At 47.8% G+C, this 17,244-nt stretch overlaps 1 protein-coding gene across 2 annotated transcripts in view; it reads right to left on the bottom strand.

Annotated features, from left to right (window-relative positions):
- Positions 1–6,914: 6,914 nt before the first annotated feature.
- LOC101089150 (O-acyltransferase like protein-like) overlaps positions 6,915–17,244 on the bottom strand; it is a 29,579-nt gene continuing 19,249 nt past the window's right edge. For both annotated transcript variants that reach the window (XM_023241203.2, XM_045042425.1), the window contains 4 exons: positions 16,757–16,889; positions 13,647–13,833; positions 7,975–8,117; positions 6,915–7,204 (listed from right to left, as the gene is read on the bottom strand). In XM_023241203.2, coding sequence (XP_023096971.2) covers positions 7,079–7,204; positions 7,975–8,117; positions 13,647–13,833; positions 16,757–16,889 — 589 coding nt within the window. In that variant the 3' untranslated portion in view covers positions 6,915–7,078. The remainder of the gene's footprint in view (positions 7,205–7,974; positions 8,118–13,646; positions 13,834–16,756; positions 16,890–17,244) is intronic.

Genomic DNA, 17,244 nt, shown 5'->3' with positions numbered 1-17,244 from the left:
CAGTGCTGACGGCCCCAGACACAATGCTAAGTCCCTCCATGTGGGGCTCTGCACCTGAGGGTTCCTGGTTTCTGAGAACACAGCAAAGCGATCCTTCTAAACTCAGTTTCTCAACCTGGGCACTATTAAACTTATCAGAGAATTCTTAGATGGGGGCCGGGGTAGCTAGCCCATGCACTGTAGTGCTGAATAGCATCCCTGGCTTCTACCCACGAAAGAACAACAAAAATGTCAGCAGACATTGCCAAATCTCCCCTGGGAAGACAAAATCGTCCCCTCTCTCCCGCTGAGCATTATTTATTTATTTAACCTTACAAATTCATTACATTATTTTTTATTTTATTTTATTTTCATTTTTTTAATGCTTATTTATTTTTGAGGGACAGAGAGTGCAAGCTGGGGAGGGGCAGAGAGAGGGAAACACAGAATCGGAAGCAGGCTCCAGGCTCTGAGCTGTCAGCACAGAGCCCGATGTGGGGCTCAAACTCACAAACTGTGAGATCATGACCTGAGCCAAAGTCAGACGCTTAACCGACTGAGCCACTCAGGCGCCCCTAAATTTATTACGTTATTTATCCAACCTTACAAATCTACCTTACAAAGAAGCAAAAAACATTGTAGCATGAGATCAGGAGTTTTTACTGCAGCATATATATATATATATATATATATATATATATATATATATATTTCATGAATAAAGCCCCAAAAAGCACAAGTCGGAAGGAAAAGATTGGTAATCTTGCCTATATTAAAATGTAAAGCATGTATCCTATACAAAGTTGCCACAGATTGGGAGAAAGTATTTGCAACACAAATAATCAACAAGATTAGTCTTTGGGATAAATAAAGGACAGCTTAGAATCAATAATAAAAAGGCAAACACCCAAGAGAAGAATGGGCAAAGGATATGGTAGGCAGTCTCTGAAAGAGAAGCTCCATGGGGCCATTACACACATGGAAAACAAACATTCAACCCCATTGGTAGGCCGGGAAATGCAAATTGAAGTAATCAGATTCCACCTTACATTCATCAGGGATTTAACAGTAAATTAACAGGTTGATAGAACCACATGTTGGGGAGGGTCTTGACTGATGGTATCTACTCCCCTTCCTCCACTAGTGACGGTGAAAATTGGCAAAATCACTTTAGAAAACTGTATAGGATTATCAGCCAAGGTTGAATATACATATACCCTATAACCCTGTAATTACTCTCCTGACTATACACCTTGGGAAACTAACATATCTCCATGAAGAAACATACACAAAGAGTTTTGTTACAACCATGTTTGCAACCATGAAAAACTGGAAACATACCAAATGTCTACCTACCAACTGGTGAATGGATAAATACTTAAGGAACACATGCACTCAGTAAAACACTACGAACATTTAACAATGACTTGACCGGCTAGCTGAACTATGTTTAATGGGGATATCATATTTCGAAAGGATATTACAGCATGGGTCTAATTGTATAATGCTTAAACACAACATACTATATAACATTTATAGACATCTGCATGTTATTAGTAAACAAAAACATGGCGGAAACTTGGATAAGAAGGGGGGAAGGCAATGAGATGCGGGAGGTCTACAACTGTGTTCGCAATGTTTTATTTTTAAACAAAAAGAAACACATCTGAAAGAAAAATGCAAACTGTTAACCTGTGTTTCTTAGGGATGATGGACATGTGGGCTATCAGTTGCTTCATTTGTTTAGACTTGGACTGTCTGAAATATTTTACATTTGTAAATATTAAACATTCAAAAATAAATACATCTGGAAAAGGCAGAACTACAGGGATGAGAGACAGTTGCTAAGAGCTGGCGGTGAGTGTATGCATCCGTCAAAACTCACGAAAACTGTACACTTTTAAAAAAGGTGAATTTTTAGGGGGGCCTGGGTGGCTCAGTTGGTAGAGCATCGGACTTCGGCTCAGGGCATGATGTTGCGGCTCATGAGTTCAAGCCCCACGTTGGGCTCACTGCTGTCAGTGCTCAGCGCAGAGCTCCCTTTGACTCCTCTGTCCCCCTCTGTCGCTGCCCCTCTCTTGCTCACGCTCTCTCTCAAAAAGAAATAAAACATTAAGGGGCGCCTGGGTGGCTCAGTCGGTTGAGCGTCCGACTTTGGCTCAGGTTATGACCTCATGGTTTGTGGGTTCATGCCCCGCGATGGGCTCTGTGCTGACAGCTCGGAGCCTGCTTCAGATTCTGTGTCTCCCTCTCTCTCTGCTCCATCCCCACTCATGCTCTGTCTCTCTCTGTCTTAAAAATAAATAAAAAAAAAACATTAAAATAAAAAAATTAATAAGCAATAAAACATTAAAAAAAGAAAAAGGTAAATTTTATTGTATAGAAATTATACCCAATTAAAAACAAAGAAAGATAGGGGCGCCTGGGTGGCGCAGTCGGTTAAGCGTCCGACTTCAGCCAGGTCACGATCTCGCGGTCCGGGAGTTCGAGCCCCGCGTCAGGCTCTGGGCTGATGGCTCGGAGCCTGGAGCCTGTTTCCGATTCTGTGTCTCCCTCTCTCTCTGCCCCTCCCCCGTTCATGCTCTGTCTCTCTCTGTCCCAAAAATAAATAAACGTTGAAAAAATAAATAAATAAAAAAAGAAAAATAAAAAAAAGAAAGATAAAGAATTCATCTAATACATGTAGAACAAAAGATGCAGCATTGGACCTTGTTTTATGAGCCTCTTATCTAATAAAAATGAAACACTACATAAAATTACAGTTACCTGGAAGAGTATATTAATGCATTCCTAGCCATCATCAACACATTTTTAAAAGTCAACCGCCATTTTAAGTGATAATCATCTATCTGTACTGCACAATCTGCTGAGATACCCAGCACGTGGCCCCTTCCTTAGTCCAAAGCAACCCTGGGCCATTCCTGGCTGCTCTGGCCGCCCTAAGAGATTTCCGGAAGCTCCTTCACAACAGGATGCCTGACATTCGCCATCAGGAGTCCTGGAGTCCTTGCCAGTAGGTGGTCGTTAGAAACATTCGCTTCTTGACCGAACGACTGAACAAACGAGGAGTCACTTCTTTGTCCCGGCATCTTCAGTGGAGGCAGCCCCTTCTCTCACCTCTGCAAGGACAGTGGCGCGTCCCTGTCTGCCCACGACTGAGGGGCGTCGGGACGGGGGAGGGTTCGGTGCCGGAACCGACGAAGTCCCGGGCACAGGGGGATGCGTTGGTCACCCTGCTTTGACCCTGTGATTCGAACCTGTCACCTCTGAGCTTCACCGGAGGGCACCGGGTGAGGACGTTTTGGGGAGAGCCTTTTATGTCAATGGTTTTCGGGCTTTGGTCTTAGGCCCGTCAGAATCCCCAGAGAAGCGGCTTCCAATCTTCTGCCCGGAGAGTCGAGCCCTGCGAGCCCTCAGGATACAATGTCCAGACAGTCCCTTAATCGTTCTGGTTTCGGTACAGTGTCACCACCCTCACTCTGCCTGGCCTCCCTCAGTCCCTCTGTCAGCCTCCGTGTGCCAGCCTGGCCCGCCTCCATTTTCACAGGATGCGGCCACAACCCCAAACAGCACCACATCCTCACAAGGCTGAGGGACGCGACCACGAGAAGGACTTTCTCCTTGACGCTCCCCAACCCCCACCCGTTCCCGCGAGGACAGTCTTTCCCAGAAGTCCCCGGCACACGCCTCCTTAGGTCTCATTGGGCAGAGCTGGGTCACATGACCACACTTGGGCCAATCACCGGCAAGAGCACCGAGGGAGACAAAATTGGCTTTTACGAAGTACGGGGCCTCCCCAGTGTGGATGCTGGAAAGTCAGAGTTGGTTTCGCGAGGGAGGACGGGACAGGCATGTGCGGAGGCCACCCAAAATGGCTGCCTCCGCGATATGAGCACAGCATTGTTTTCCATCCCAGGTGGGGGTCTAGGGACTCTAGTTCTAAAGGCTTCTCACCTTTTTAAAAGTATTTGGGAGCCTCTCAGCTTTGACTTTCCCAGGAAGGGGGCCTGCTTGGGCCTTTGGGGATAAAAGTCTTACAAAACTGAACATATCTAACACCTGGTTGAGAGGTGCCTGCCTGTGGGCACAAGAAGCCTCCCGGAAAAGGAATCACCTAAAAAAAGGAGGGGTTAATTCCATCACTGCCTCAGCCGCCATTTATTGATCACCTACTGTGTGCCAGCCATGGTGATCAGGGCTAGTGGTGAACAGCACAAATGTAAAGGGCAAACAACTGTCACTCTCCATCCCAGCGCCCATCGGCTCATGGGGCACCCAAGGGAGAACGACCTCTATTAGAATAAGGAAAATCTGCAAGAGCAGTTTCTGGAACAACGTGCTGAGCACTTAGCAGCACTGCATCAAAGCCTCAATGAGGAAGCACAGGTGGCACAAGGCGGGGCAGAGGGGACTTACCTGCTTGTGACATTTATGGAGATCATTTGTGCTCTGGATGGACGCAGTAGGCTGAGCACGGAGCCAGGCGGGGTGGGGGACGGGCAGCGGGGAGGGTCCAGGCGTTTACGAGACCAGCAGACCAGAGAGATATCCCTGCACTCTCCCAACACCAGTCGGGAGGAACTTAAGGGCGGCTGGAGTTCCTTTAGATCTGCGGGGGTGACTATACTGTCAACGTGACCTGTCCCCGGGTTGGTATGTGGGGACGAAACATGAATTTCAGAATTTAGGGAGAATTGGAGGAGTCACCCATCAATTCTCTATGCTGATGTCGCCGCCTCTAGAAATTTGCTTCAGTTTATTATATACAAAAATAGAAAAAAAAAAAACAGTATAATGTGGCCCCACATACCCATCACCCAGCTTTGAAAAGTATCACGACATGGCCAATCTTGTTTCTGGTCTCCCCTCGTCTTCCTGGTATTATTTTGAGGCAAATACCAGATTTTATCATTCTGTCCATAAATATTTCAGGATGCAGCTGAAAGATAAAGGCTCTTAAAAAAAACAAAAACAAAAACATGACCGCAATACCACTATCACATTAAAACATCAGTGAGTCCTTAGTATCACCGAATATCCAGGCCGTGTTCAAATTTCCAGCTGTCTCGTAAATGTCATATGCTTTTTTTACAGTTTGTTTCGGGATCGAAAGAAGTTCCGCATACTCCATAAATCTTAAACCCCTCAGGAATTCCAGATCGAAACAAAAGCCAGAACAAAATTGGATTTCTCTATCCCTACTTTATATTTTGTGAAATTGCAATCGTGGAGAGGGTAGTTTTTTTTTCCTTATTAAAAAAAAACAAAAAAACTTTCAAAGGCAATGTCACTAGTCGTTATGAAAGCTATTTCCACGGCCCCAAGTTTCTAGCCTCATAACCAGAAGCACTTGGCAATTTGACTGCCCATCAGTGTTGGCAGGGGAGTCATTTCCCACCAGCATCCATCCCGACTGTAGGGTTCCTCCTGTAAAGGTCACACGCCCTCAAGATCTCCTCTGAGGCCTAATTAAGTCAGAGGTGCCAAATCAGCCACCAGAGGGCTCCCAAAGAACTCCATGAACTTGGGGGTTACCCAAAAACCCAACTTGGTGCATTCTGATACAGACACTGAACATGCCAGGCAGGCAGCGACTTGTCTCCTGGCTCAGGTCAGATTCTGCCAGGATAATAGACCAAGCCTCCGGGAGATGAGGCTCCCCAGGGTGGGGTGGAAAAGGACAAGGTTCGCTGTCGGTTGCCCTGGCAAAAGATTTGAGGCTCACAGCCCTCCCCACCCTCCAGTAGTGGTCTTAGCAGATCCGCTTGGAGAGACACAGTACAGAGATGGGGAGTCTTCTGTGCTAATTAGCTCCTCATAGCCCCGTGATCGCTAATAAACCCTTTATTTATTGAGTACACAAAGAGAGCGTTGTTTTAAGTGATGTTACGCCAATGCAAGTAGGGATGGTTAACGTGAAATCACACACCCAGGAAGGAACACAAGCCTGAGAGCCTGGACACCCTGGCCTTATAAATCTCTCCATTTCCAGGCCTTGTGGCTGGCCACCGAAGAGTTGGGATGGGAGCCATTGATTGGATCTCGTCCTTCTCTGTTGGGAGTTTTGTTGAGGGACTGTATTCTTTGCTAGGGTTGCACAACTGGCTGATTTACAACAGTAAATCATCTCACTGTTCTGGAAGGCTGGAAGTCCTAACTCGAGGTGTCAGCAGGGCTCTGCTCTCTCTGACACTCTAGGGGAGAGTCCTTCCTTGCCTTGTCTAGCTTCTGTGTCTGCCCGAAATTTTTGGTGTTCCTCGGCTTGTAGATGGCCGCCTTATTGCTGTCTGTTTTCACATCTTCCCCCCTCTGTGCATATCTGTCTCTATGTCCAGATTTCCCTGTTTTACAAGGACACCAGTCATACTGGATTAGAGCCACCTCCCCCCATGACCTCATTTTAACTTGATTACTTCTGTAAAAACACTACCCCCCCCCCCCAAACAGGTCACGTTCTAAGGTATGACAGGATTAGGACTTTGTATCTTTTTCGGTGGACACATTCAACCCATAACAGCGACCGTGTTGTAAAATAGATAATGTTTTGGAAGGCCTGTAACGACACACCCATGAACTGGGCACGCTAGTGGGTCACACAATCCTGAGGCTCCGAAATAAAGTTACAAGTCCTCAAAGGTATCATGATAACACAAAGATAACGATGATGTGAAAAACTACATACTGTGACTTTACCAAGAAATGTGATTATAACCCAAGTTGCATTAAACTCACTAGATTTGATGTTTTCCTATGGTCATTGGTACAGAAAGTACATGCCGAACAAGATATCACAACTCTAGATTGTTTTTCTTTGGTTTTGTTTGTTTGTTTGTTGTTTTTTTCTAAAAAGGTACATCAGAGAGTGATTATTGTGCTACCCAACAGGCTATCACAGAACTCTTTTATATAGTAAATAAACACTCAGAACTCTTTTATGCATTAAGCACAGAGAACTTGTATATCTTAAGCATTCACCAAATCAGAATTCACACCCCTTTTCGGGAACACGAGCGTTTGTTACATAAATGAGCCCCTGCCTACCTGAGCTCATTGCCAGCAGAAAAAAACCCAGTCATTCTCTAGGGTTTTACCAGAATGTTCATGGCCCAGCAGGCACTGGTCCCAACAGGTACCGCTTCAGCTCCTGACATGGTTTCTCGATGAACAGTGTCAGGGCCAGCCCAGTGATGAAGGTCAGCAAACAGTGTCCAGAGAAAAGGTAGAACTGGAGACAAAGAGGGGCAGAGTAAATGCAATCCTACTACCAGCTTCGTACTATGTTTGGTTTTAAAGGGCATCATCCCGGCCGTATGATCTAGATCTGTAAGACCCCCAGCCCTGAACGTTAAAACTAAGGTAGGAGCGCCTGGGCGGCTCAGCCAGTTGAACATCCCACTCTTGACTTCGGCTCGGGTCACGATCTCACAGTTCGTGAGTTCGAGCCCCGCATCGAGCTCGGTGCTGACAGTGCAGAGCCTGCCGGGGATCCTCTCTCTCCTTCTCTCTCTGCTCCTCCCCCACTGGCTCTCTAACTGCCTCTCAAAACACATAAAAATAGGGGCGCCTGGGTGGCTCAGTCGGTTGAGCGTCCAACTTCGGCTCAGGTCATGATCTCGCGGTTCGTGGGTTCGAGCCCCGCATCAGGCTCTGTGCTGACCACTTGCTCGGAGCCTGGAGCCTGCTTCGGATTCTGTGTCTCCTACTCTCTCTGCCCCTCCCCCGTTCACGCTTTGTCTCACTCTGTTTTTCAAAAATAAATGTAAAAAAAAAAAAAAAAACCAATACATAAAAATCAACTTAAAATAAATAGGATGAATAAAATCGAAGAAAGATATTATCCCAAAGCCCTCCCTCAAAGAAAGCAAAGGACAATAGGCCCCTAGCAGCCCCCACAACAAAGCGAGCTTCTCTCCCCGAGCCAGTGGGCTGCGTGGTGGCTCCAGCAGAGAAGGGACAGTGGAGCCACAAGAGAGCGGAGAGTGGGGACTCACTCACCATGTTGGTGTCGCTGTAGTGAATGAGCGTTTCTTGAAGGCCGTTGTAGAGCATGATGAGCATCGGATGAACCAGGTAGCAAGCGTAACTGATGCTGGCCAGGAAAGCCCAGATGTGGCAGGAGAGGAGCCTGTTCACCAGCCCTGGAGGGAACGGGCAGCCTGACTTACGGAGCCACGACTCCGCCCGGTCCCTCTGGGCGCTGTGCACCTGTGTGGGTGGACTTCTAAGAAGGCCTTTATTCTCCTGATTTTTTTTTTTTAATTTTTTTTTCAACGTTTATTTATTTTTGGGACAGAGAGAGACAGAGCATGAACGGGCAAGGGGCAGAGAGAGAGGGAGACACAGAATCGGAAACAGGCTCCAGGCTCCGAGCCATCAGCCCAGAGCCCGACGCGGGGCTCGAACTCACGGACCGCGAGATCGTGACCTGGCTGAAGTCGGACGCTTAACCGACTGCGCCACCCAGGCGCCCCTCTCCTGACTTTTAAGAGAAGGTGCCCCACACCAAACCAAACTTTGCAGGAATGTGAAAAAATAAGAGATGCTAATACAGCGTTTCCAGTCAGTTGACTTCCTCAGTACGACCTCAAGCCCTGAGCACCGACCGTTCCGCGTGGGAAACAAGGAACCAAGTCCTTCCACCGGCCTGGGTTCTGGCTCAAGACGCAGCACGGGAGCTGCTGGGCCCTGGGACGAGGTGGTTCGCGTCGCCTGGCCTCAGGCTCGTCCTCTGTTACCGAGAGGCTCGCGTCTGGTCAACATATAGGTCCCTTTAGGGACAAATATTCTGTAACTCGGTGTAACTTCTAGAACTGCGTTGTCCCACGCAGTAGCCACGAATGTCCTTATAGAAGGCGGAAGAGGAGACACAGACACACAGGGGAGAGGCAGGGCGAGAAAGCCGTGTGAAGGCGAGGCAGAGACTGTAGTGCTGCACTTTCGGGCCGGGAACTCAGGGCTCGCTGGCAGCCATGGCACAGATTCCCCCCTCGGGGCTTCCAGAAGGACCTTGCCAACACCTTGATATTGGGTTTCTAGTTTCCAGAACTATGAGAGGATTGATTTCTGTTGTTTCAAGCCATGAAAGAAAGGCAAGAAAGGACAGGAAGGAGGGAAGGAAGGAAGGAAGGAAGGAAGGAAGGAAGGAAGGAAGGAAAAAGAAAAAGAAGAAAAGAAAAAACTTGTTTCTCCTTTGCACGAGGCTCATCTCCAGTGCTCAGTCATGCATCACTGTTGTATCAGTTGCTCAGGACAAAATCTTTGCCATCCCAAATTCTGTTCTTTCTCCCATGTCCCACAGAGTGCTACCATCTGTCTTTAAAACTGTCTATCTCAAACTGGACCATTTCTTCCCATCTCCTCCACTACCCCCCGCATCAAACCCACCAGCTCCTACTCCCTGGACCTGTACAGTAGCTTCCGGACGGATCCATTGGTCTCTCTCTGCTCTTCTTCTCGCTGCCCTGCAGTCTCCATGCAACGTCCAGAGTGCTCTTTTAAATCACAGGTCAGATTACGTTACATGGCTTTTAAAATAAAATCCGGGGCGCCTCGGTGGCTCACTCGGTTGGGCGTCCGACTTCGGCTCAGGTCATGATCTCACGGTTCATGGGTTGGAGCCCCGTGTCGGGCTCTGTGCTGGCGGCTCGGAGCCTGGAGCCTGTTCCGGATGCTGTGTCTCCTCCTCTCTCTGCCCCTCCCCTGCTCATGCTCTGTCTCGCTCTCTCAATAATAAATAAATGTTAAAAAAATGAAAATAAAATCCAGTCCTTCCCCTGGGCCTTGAAGACCCTGCCTGACCTGGCTGCTACCTTCCTCTGTGTTCTCATTCCCATCTCTCTCCCACCTTGATCTTGATTCCTGTCTCACCGGTCTTCTTGCCGCTTCTCCCGCCCACTAAGCTCTTTCCAGTCTTGAGACCTCTGCCACACCATCCCTTTGCCTGCAAATATTTGCAAACTCACCCCTACTCCAGTTACCCTCCGATCCCGGCTTTATTTTTATTCCCTCTATATATCCACGCTGGAATTATACACGTATTTACTTAACCTGGCTCCAGATTTGTTTCCGATGGCTGCTGCAACAAATTGCACAAAAATATCGTGGCTTGAAACAACAATCTACTCTTGCGTCATTCTAGAGACAAGAAGCCCCAAACCAGTATGGCTGAAATCACGGTGTGGACAGGGTCACACTCCCTCTGGAGGCTCTAGGGGAGAATCCATTTCTTGTCTCCTCCGACCCCTCCCGGCTTCTGGCTCTCCTTGGCTTGTGGCCCCTCCCAACAACATCAGCGGTTTCAAATGTCTCCCCGCTCCATCTTCGTGTCTCTGTCTCCTCTGCAAGTGTCCCTCTATCCTCTTTGGAGGGTACACGTGACCGCATTTAGGGCCCATATAATCTCCCCACCTCCCAATCTCGTGATCGCCGCCATCACATCTGCAAAGTCCCAGTTGGACCTGATATACCAGGGGTCGTTAATGCAGCTTACTAGAGTCTCCGGGGCTGTGTCCCCTCCCCCCCTGTGATCTCCTACAACAGAGACGTTTTTTCTTGTCTACTGCTCCACATCCTGTGCAACTTGAACAGCGCTTGGCATAAAGCGAGCATTCTGGAAGTATTTTATATGATTGAGAGAACAGAGATGGACTCACCGGCCAAAGATACCTTTGCCCCAAGTGAATGTCAAGGGATAAGATCAACCAAGACATTTCTGGGGAGCAAACTATATAGTTATAGGAAAATTAAGGCAACAGAGAGCCCGTGTCACGCAGGTAAGCGAAACACAAAAGAACATCCTTAAAGCAAGCAACCTCCTGGTCACCTCATGAGCCACAACTGGCTCCAGTCAACTGTTAATCACATTAAATTAATGTTGTTAATTCAGACCTTGTTGGTTTTGTAGTTGTATGGTTACTTTATTATTTTTTTCTGAAGACTTTATTTTTAAGTATTCTCTACACCCATCATGGGGCTCGAACTTACAAACCCGAGCTCAAGGGTCGCATGCTCCACTGACTGAGCCAGGCAGATGCCCCCTTTTTTTTAAATTTTTTAAACGTTTCTTTATTTTTGAGAAAGAGTGAGACAGAGCGTGAGCAGGGGGAGGGGCAGAGAGAGGGGGAGACACAGAATCCGAAGCGGGCTCTAGGCTCTGAGCGGTCAGCAGAGCCCGACACGGGGCTCCAACCCATGAACCGCGAGATCATGACCTGAGACAAAGTTGGATGCTTAACTGACTGAGCCACCCAGGTGCCCCATTTTTGTGGTTACTTTATAACCACATTTGTTTTGACTTTATAAATCTATGTATTATAAACATAAAAATTTATATCTAGATTTATGTATGCTCATGTTTAGGTAAAATTAGAATTAAAATAATTTAAGCCAATACTAAGGATCCCCAAAGACTTCTTGTTCCTTTGGAATGGGTCCATGTATTACTAAAGTTCGAGGACCCCTGAAGGAGAGACGGCACCACCAAAAGGTTTTAACTGGTGGAGTCACGTGGTCAGAAGATGACTCTGGCAACTCAGCATGGAACCAAACCCTCATGGTCTACACTGGCCCTGACTCAGACGATGGAAAGATGATTTGAGGCATCAGGACCCCCCTTCTCACCCTGAGAGTCTCGGTGAAACACTTCCTCAAATGTTCCTTTACAGATGTACTTTTCTAAAGGCCACCAGGTGGACACATATTTTCTAGGATTGAACCTCACCTGTCACCTCCTACCTTTACCTGCTAACCAATCTTGCTATCTTATAGCACCAGAGATGCAAACCTAGAACATCAGTCGCGCCTGCAATTGTGATTGGCTAATGACAACCCTCTTTGAAAACACGTATCACTCAAGAATGCATCAAAGGACTTGTCTGTCGTCTGGATTAACGGAGGCGTCGTCCATGCTCAGGCTAAGAATTGCTAGCATTTACTAGCTCCACGGTAATGATAATGCCGCAAATCTGATTACTCTTTTAAAAAATATTTATTTATTTATTTTGCGAGAAAGAGAGAGAATGTGAGTGGGTGAGGGGCAGAGAGAGAGAGAGAGAGAGAGACAGAGAGAGAGAGACAGAGAGAGAATCCCAAGCAGGCTCTGCACTGTCGGCGCAGAGCCCCGTGTGGGGCTTGAACTCACAAACGGTGAGATCACGACCTGAGCCAAAATCGAGAATCGGACCCTCAACCGCCTGAGCCACCCAAGTGCCCCCAATGTGACTAATCTTCTAACTTGACCTAAGACTCTCCCCCCAGCAAGTTATTCTTCATTTAGCACGACTTTTACAAGAGACAAGAATACTGTTATGCTACCACCATATCGTGGGTGGCCTGTGCCAGGCCAGGGAGAGGAGTTGCCTATGTTCTGAGGCTCTGGGGACAGCTCATGATCATTGTCACCAGGTGGGAGCAGTGTTAGGGTGGGGTCCTGTGATTCAAACAGCTGCCCAGAAATGCAAATACATCCGTCAGCGAGAACGCGGCCCATTTCTTCTTTACCATCATTTCTCCATAGAAGGGAAAGCGTTTAAAATTAAAATATTAAAGAACAAATTCCTCATCCTTATATACTCATCAAATTCAGAAACAGTTCTACCAATCAAACATCTGAGAGGGGTCCTATTGCACAGAAACGACGGTCACGGGCTTTGGGCATCGGCTTTTCACTCGGTCCAGGGTTCGTTTGCTAGCTCAACCACTACCGAGCCGCGTGACCTTCAAGTGTTATCTCCAGGCGCCATCTTTCTCACAGAGAAATAGCACGTTATAGCTGTACCCACAGCGGTGTGGCCAGCGTCACCCAGGATCACACGGGTGAAATTCTCCATGAGACCTGGCGGAAGCCTGTGCTCCGTCAGCAAGAGTTGTTGTGATCAATTTATCGTTTTCCTCCTTAACCCATGAATCCCAAACGCCTTTGCTGAGGCTAAGCGGGTTGGGTTCACAGGCCAAACTTTAAGCTCATCCTGATTATTTCCCTAGGGTATATAAAGGTGTCATGACTCCACCTGGCTCTATTTCCAACCCTTCAGGGCTTCTGGGCAGTGCGGGGCCAGAACTTTTTCTGGATGATTCTTGCCAGTCTTTCTCCTGTCATTTTATGACACCCCAAGCATCCAGTCCCTATCTCATGCCAACTAGAAAAGAAAGGGAAAAAGACATCAGGGGACTTGGATAGCCATTTCTCACGTGAAGAAAACCCCTTTCTTGCCATTTAGGTCCCTTTTCTGCTTGACTTTCCACACATTGAGAGCCAGGCTCAATAGACAGTTCCCCAGCTTGTCACAGCGCTGAAGGGGATCTTGGGAACTATTCGGTCTCTACCCTCAGATAAGGAAACCGAGGCCCAGGGTGGGTGTGACCACCACTTTGGTCCCTGCCACTGGTATTTTGTTCTTACTGTAGGACCCTCTTTGTTCTCCTCCAGTTTCTAAAGTAGCTTCATTGGAGAGGCTCAGAACCCACATTCGTCCATAAACCAGTGTAGAAATTGAAAACAGAATATGGGGGGGTTCCCCCAGGATACAAACAAATTGATGTCTTTGAGTCAATATCAGTCGTTCAACAACAAATAAAAAAGCCCGTCCGCGCACACTGTGTTTTCGCATTTGTCCCCTTGAAAAGGACACAGTGTGAACCTATAAGCAACCCCCCGTGCTGCGTTGTACCTCCATAGCCTTCCTGACATGCCAACAGGACCCAGCCCACGGCTGCCGCCCACAGGGTCCGGTGGAGGGCCTGGTACAGAGCAACGGCAGGTGAAGAGGTGACGGAAGTGTCATCCACTGCATACGCCAGAGCGACCACTGCGAACAGGGTGGCCAGGGAGCAAGTCCACCCCAGCAGGGCCTGAGTCTACAGGGAAAGGAGAGACACGGGTCAAGCTCGTTCTGGCCATTGCCTATTTACTTCCTTTTACACGAATTTACTTTTTGGTCACTTTCGGTATCTATTTGTAAACCTCGATCGGTGCCCAAAATGTCGCTAACACAAAAGGTTGGGATTACTGGTTACGATGGGTTAGGTTTGGGGTGCAGTGAGGGGGAGTGAGGTGTGTGACCACGGAGAGATCTTGGTGGCGACAGCAAAGTTCTGCACCTTGCTTGTGGTGGCGGTCACACAAATCCCCACGTGATAAAACTGCACAAAATGGCCGTGAATCCCAAATAATTATTAAATGAAAGTTCAAGGGGGGAAAAAAAGGGAGAAAGAGAAGATAATGTTGGAGCCTGCTCTTGACCTCCCATTCTGTTCCTTAACCTAGTAAGGCTCCTTGATTGGTTCTGTCCCCACCAACAACTCAAGGGCCTCCGGCACCCAATCCATACATGGGCTGTACCCTAGTCACTGGGGTCATAAAATGGCAGAGGGAGTGGGAGAATGGAGAACTTTCTAGCTCAGAAAATAGCACCAAGGGTTGAATTCTATTGTGGGGCTCAGTTCAAGATCTTAGATTTTAGGTCATCTAACTTGACCTTTTTAGACCCAGATCTGTCTTCCAAGAGTCTCTCTTGCTTCTAAGCTTCAGTTCCCAGGTTGCTATGATAACGTCTCCATTGAACCAAGCTAGCATCTTATCAGTCTATCATCTTGTCTCTAAAGGGAAGCTCTCCCTCCCTGGGCCTCAGATTCCTGCGGTAGGCTCTGGCTACATGGAAGGAAAGGCATTTCCTCGGGGGCTCTCCACAAGCCCCCCTTTTTAGGCTAGGATCCCCTTCACCTTTTCACTCATAATGCACACTGCCCCATCTCATTCCCAGCATATAACATATGCCCCCTGTTGCTTCCAGCTTGGACACTGTGTCCTTATTTTCTGGCTTCTAGAGGTTTGTGTTTGGTCTGCCCGTCCCTTCCACCTTGTTTCTCCAGCTCAGCTTGACTTGTGTTCTGGCTCTATGCTTCCTGGTCCTGACTCAGCCCTCGGAGTGGTTCACAAATACTCCGTCCTTGGGGCACCTGGGTGGCTCAGTCAGTTAAGTGTCTGCCTCTTGGTTTCTGATCAGGTCATGATCCCAGGGTCATGGGATCAAGTCCTACATTAGGTTCTGTGATGAATGTGGAGGCTGCTTGAGATTCTCCCTCTCTCTCTCTCTCTCTCGCTCTCTCTCTCTCTCTTGCTCTCTCTCCTGCTGCCCCTCTCCCCTGCTTGCTCACTCTCACTCTCTCTCTAAAATAAAATAAAATGAGGGGTGCCTGGGTGGCTCAGTCAGTTGGGCATCCTGCTTTGGCTCAGCTCAAGATCTCACAGTTTGTGAGTTCAAGCCCCGCGTCAGGCTCTGAGCTGACAACTCAGAGCCTGGAGCCTGCTTTGGATTCTGTGTCTCCTCCTGTCTCTGCCCCTCCCATGCTCATGCTCTGTCTCTCAATAATAAATAAGCATTAAAAAATAAAATAAAATAAACAAATGTTCTGCCCTCATTTTAGATTTCACCTCTGCCACCAGAGGAACTTTTGCGCAGTTCAAGGGCAACACCAGCTAGTGTTTTAAATAGATTGCCCCAAGTGTAGATTTGAGATCAAGAGATGAGAAGAGCTTCACCAAAGTCAGCTGGACAAGCTAAGAGAGGACAGCGGAAGAAACGATCAGCAGGGATTCACTGGAAGCACAGGGCTTCACCGGAAAGAAGGGATATACAAGGGCTACGTGACTTTTCCTATAGGCTCGAGTTATGATATCCCCCTGTAGATGCACGATTCACTTGTAGATTACAACAGAGTGCCATTAAAGAGGCGCCTCAGCAGGGATTGGTGGAAGATTGCATGGGAGGAGTGGTCAATGAGGAAGACGAACCCGGCTTTCCGGTTTGAGTCTCCAGGTTGGTTGGTGAATCAGAGTGATTACCTGCAAGGTAAAGTAACAGCTTCTTCCCCCTTAGATACCGCAGGTCCTGATTCTCAGATGGAACCAATGAATCTGACCAAGAATCCTATCTGTAGAAACCAAGGAGCTCGTGCTATTAAAAAGTAACTATGGGGCAGGGGCACCTGTGTGGTTCAGTTGGTTAAGCGTCGGACTCTTGATTCCGGCTCAGGTCATGATCTCACAGTTTGTGGATTGGAGCCCCGCGTCGGGCCCTGTGCTGACAGCGCAGAGCCTGCTTGGGATTCCCTCTCTTTCCCTCTGTCTCTGCCCTCCCATACTGCCCATGCTCTCTCTCGCCCTCTCCCTCTCAATAAATAAATAAGCATTTTTAAAAAGTTATAAGACAAGTAACTATGGGAGCCTGGGTGGCTCAGTCAGTTGAGCGTCCAACTCTTGATTTCAACTCAGGTCATGATCTCATGGTTCGTGGAATTGAGCCCCACATCGGGCTCTGGAGCCTACTTGGGATTCTCTTTCTCCCTCTCTCTTTGCCCCTCCTCAACTCTCTCTCAAAATAAATAAATAAAATTTAAAAAATTAATTATGAAAACAAACAAACAAGTAACTATGTTCTTTCAGAAGAGGGTCTTGCCATTGCAATGTCATTGGGTGTGTTTTTTCCCGTGTCAGGGATTTCTCTGGGTCTGTAACCAAGGCTCCAACGGGTAGCACACCGCTGGGTTCCAATTCTGGAGCTTTCTTAAAGGAGCTCCGTGAAGAAAGAGAACCAGGCTTTCGCGAGAAGACAAGGTCTCTCTTATTCTCTGGCACCAAGAGACATTGCTAACGCAACACAACACAATAAAGTACTGAGCAGTCTGGTTCCTGCCCATGGCTTTGGAAGAGCCTGGCCGAATGGGCCACTCCAGTCCCAAACAGACGCGGCCCTTACAGTGAAGTATGGGACAAACTTACCTTGGTTTTAAGAATGTTTGCCTGGTGGTTTTGGTGCATGAAAATGCTCAGAAAGAGCCCCACGAGGAATGGTCCGAATCTGCAGTAGGGCTTCGTGTAGTACTCGGAGAAGTACAACACAGTCACGTTTTCACTGAAAAACAAAAGAACATGAGGCAAAAGGTCATGTTTGATCTAGACACGAAGAGAGGAATGTCTCAGATGTCCATTGGCACAATCGGCAAATCCAAAGGAAAATTTGGGGTACTTTTGTTCATTTCCTCGGTCGGATCTACAGACGGTACCCTCAGGGTCCTGCCTTGTGCCACAGCTGGCCTGCTCAAGTTCCAAATGCCCTTGGACCCCTCCACCCTGGGCCCCAAGGAAATACGATGACCGAGTCCATTTTAAGGAGCTATGCTGGCAGCTGGCACATCACGATAGCTCTAAAAATGTGGTTTTCAGAAGTGAATGTCTTCGTGGAACGTCTTAGTGGTTGCTTGGGCCAC

Source organism: Felis catus, chromosome D3, assembly GCF_018350175.1.
Source record: "Felis catus isolate Fca126 chromosome D3, F.catus_Fca126_mat1.0, whole genome shotgun sequence".
In the NCBI taxonomy this organism is placed as follows: Eukaryota; Metazoa; Chordata; class Mammalia; order Carnivora; family Felidae; genus Felis; species Felis catus.
The sequence above is the reverse complement of the archived record's forward strand: the minus strand, read 5'-3'. Positions and strand labels throughout refer to the sequence as shown.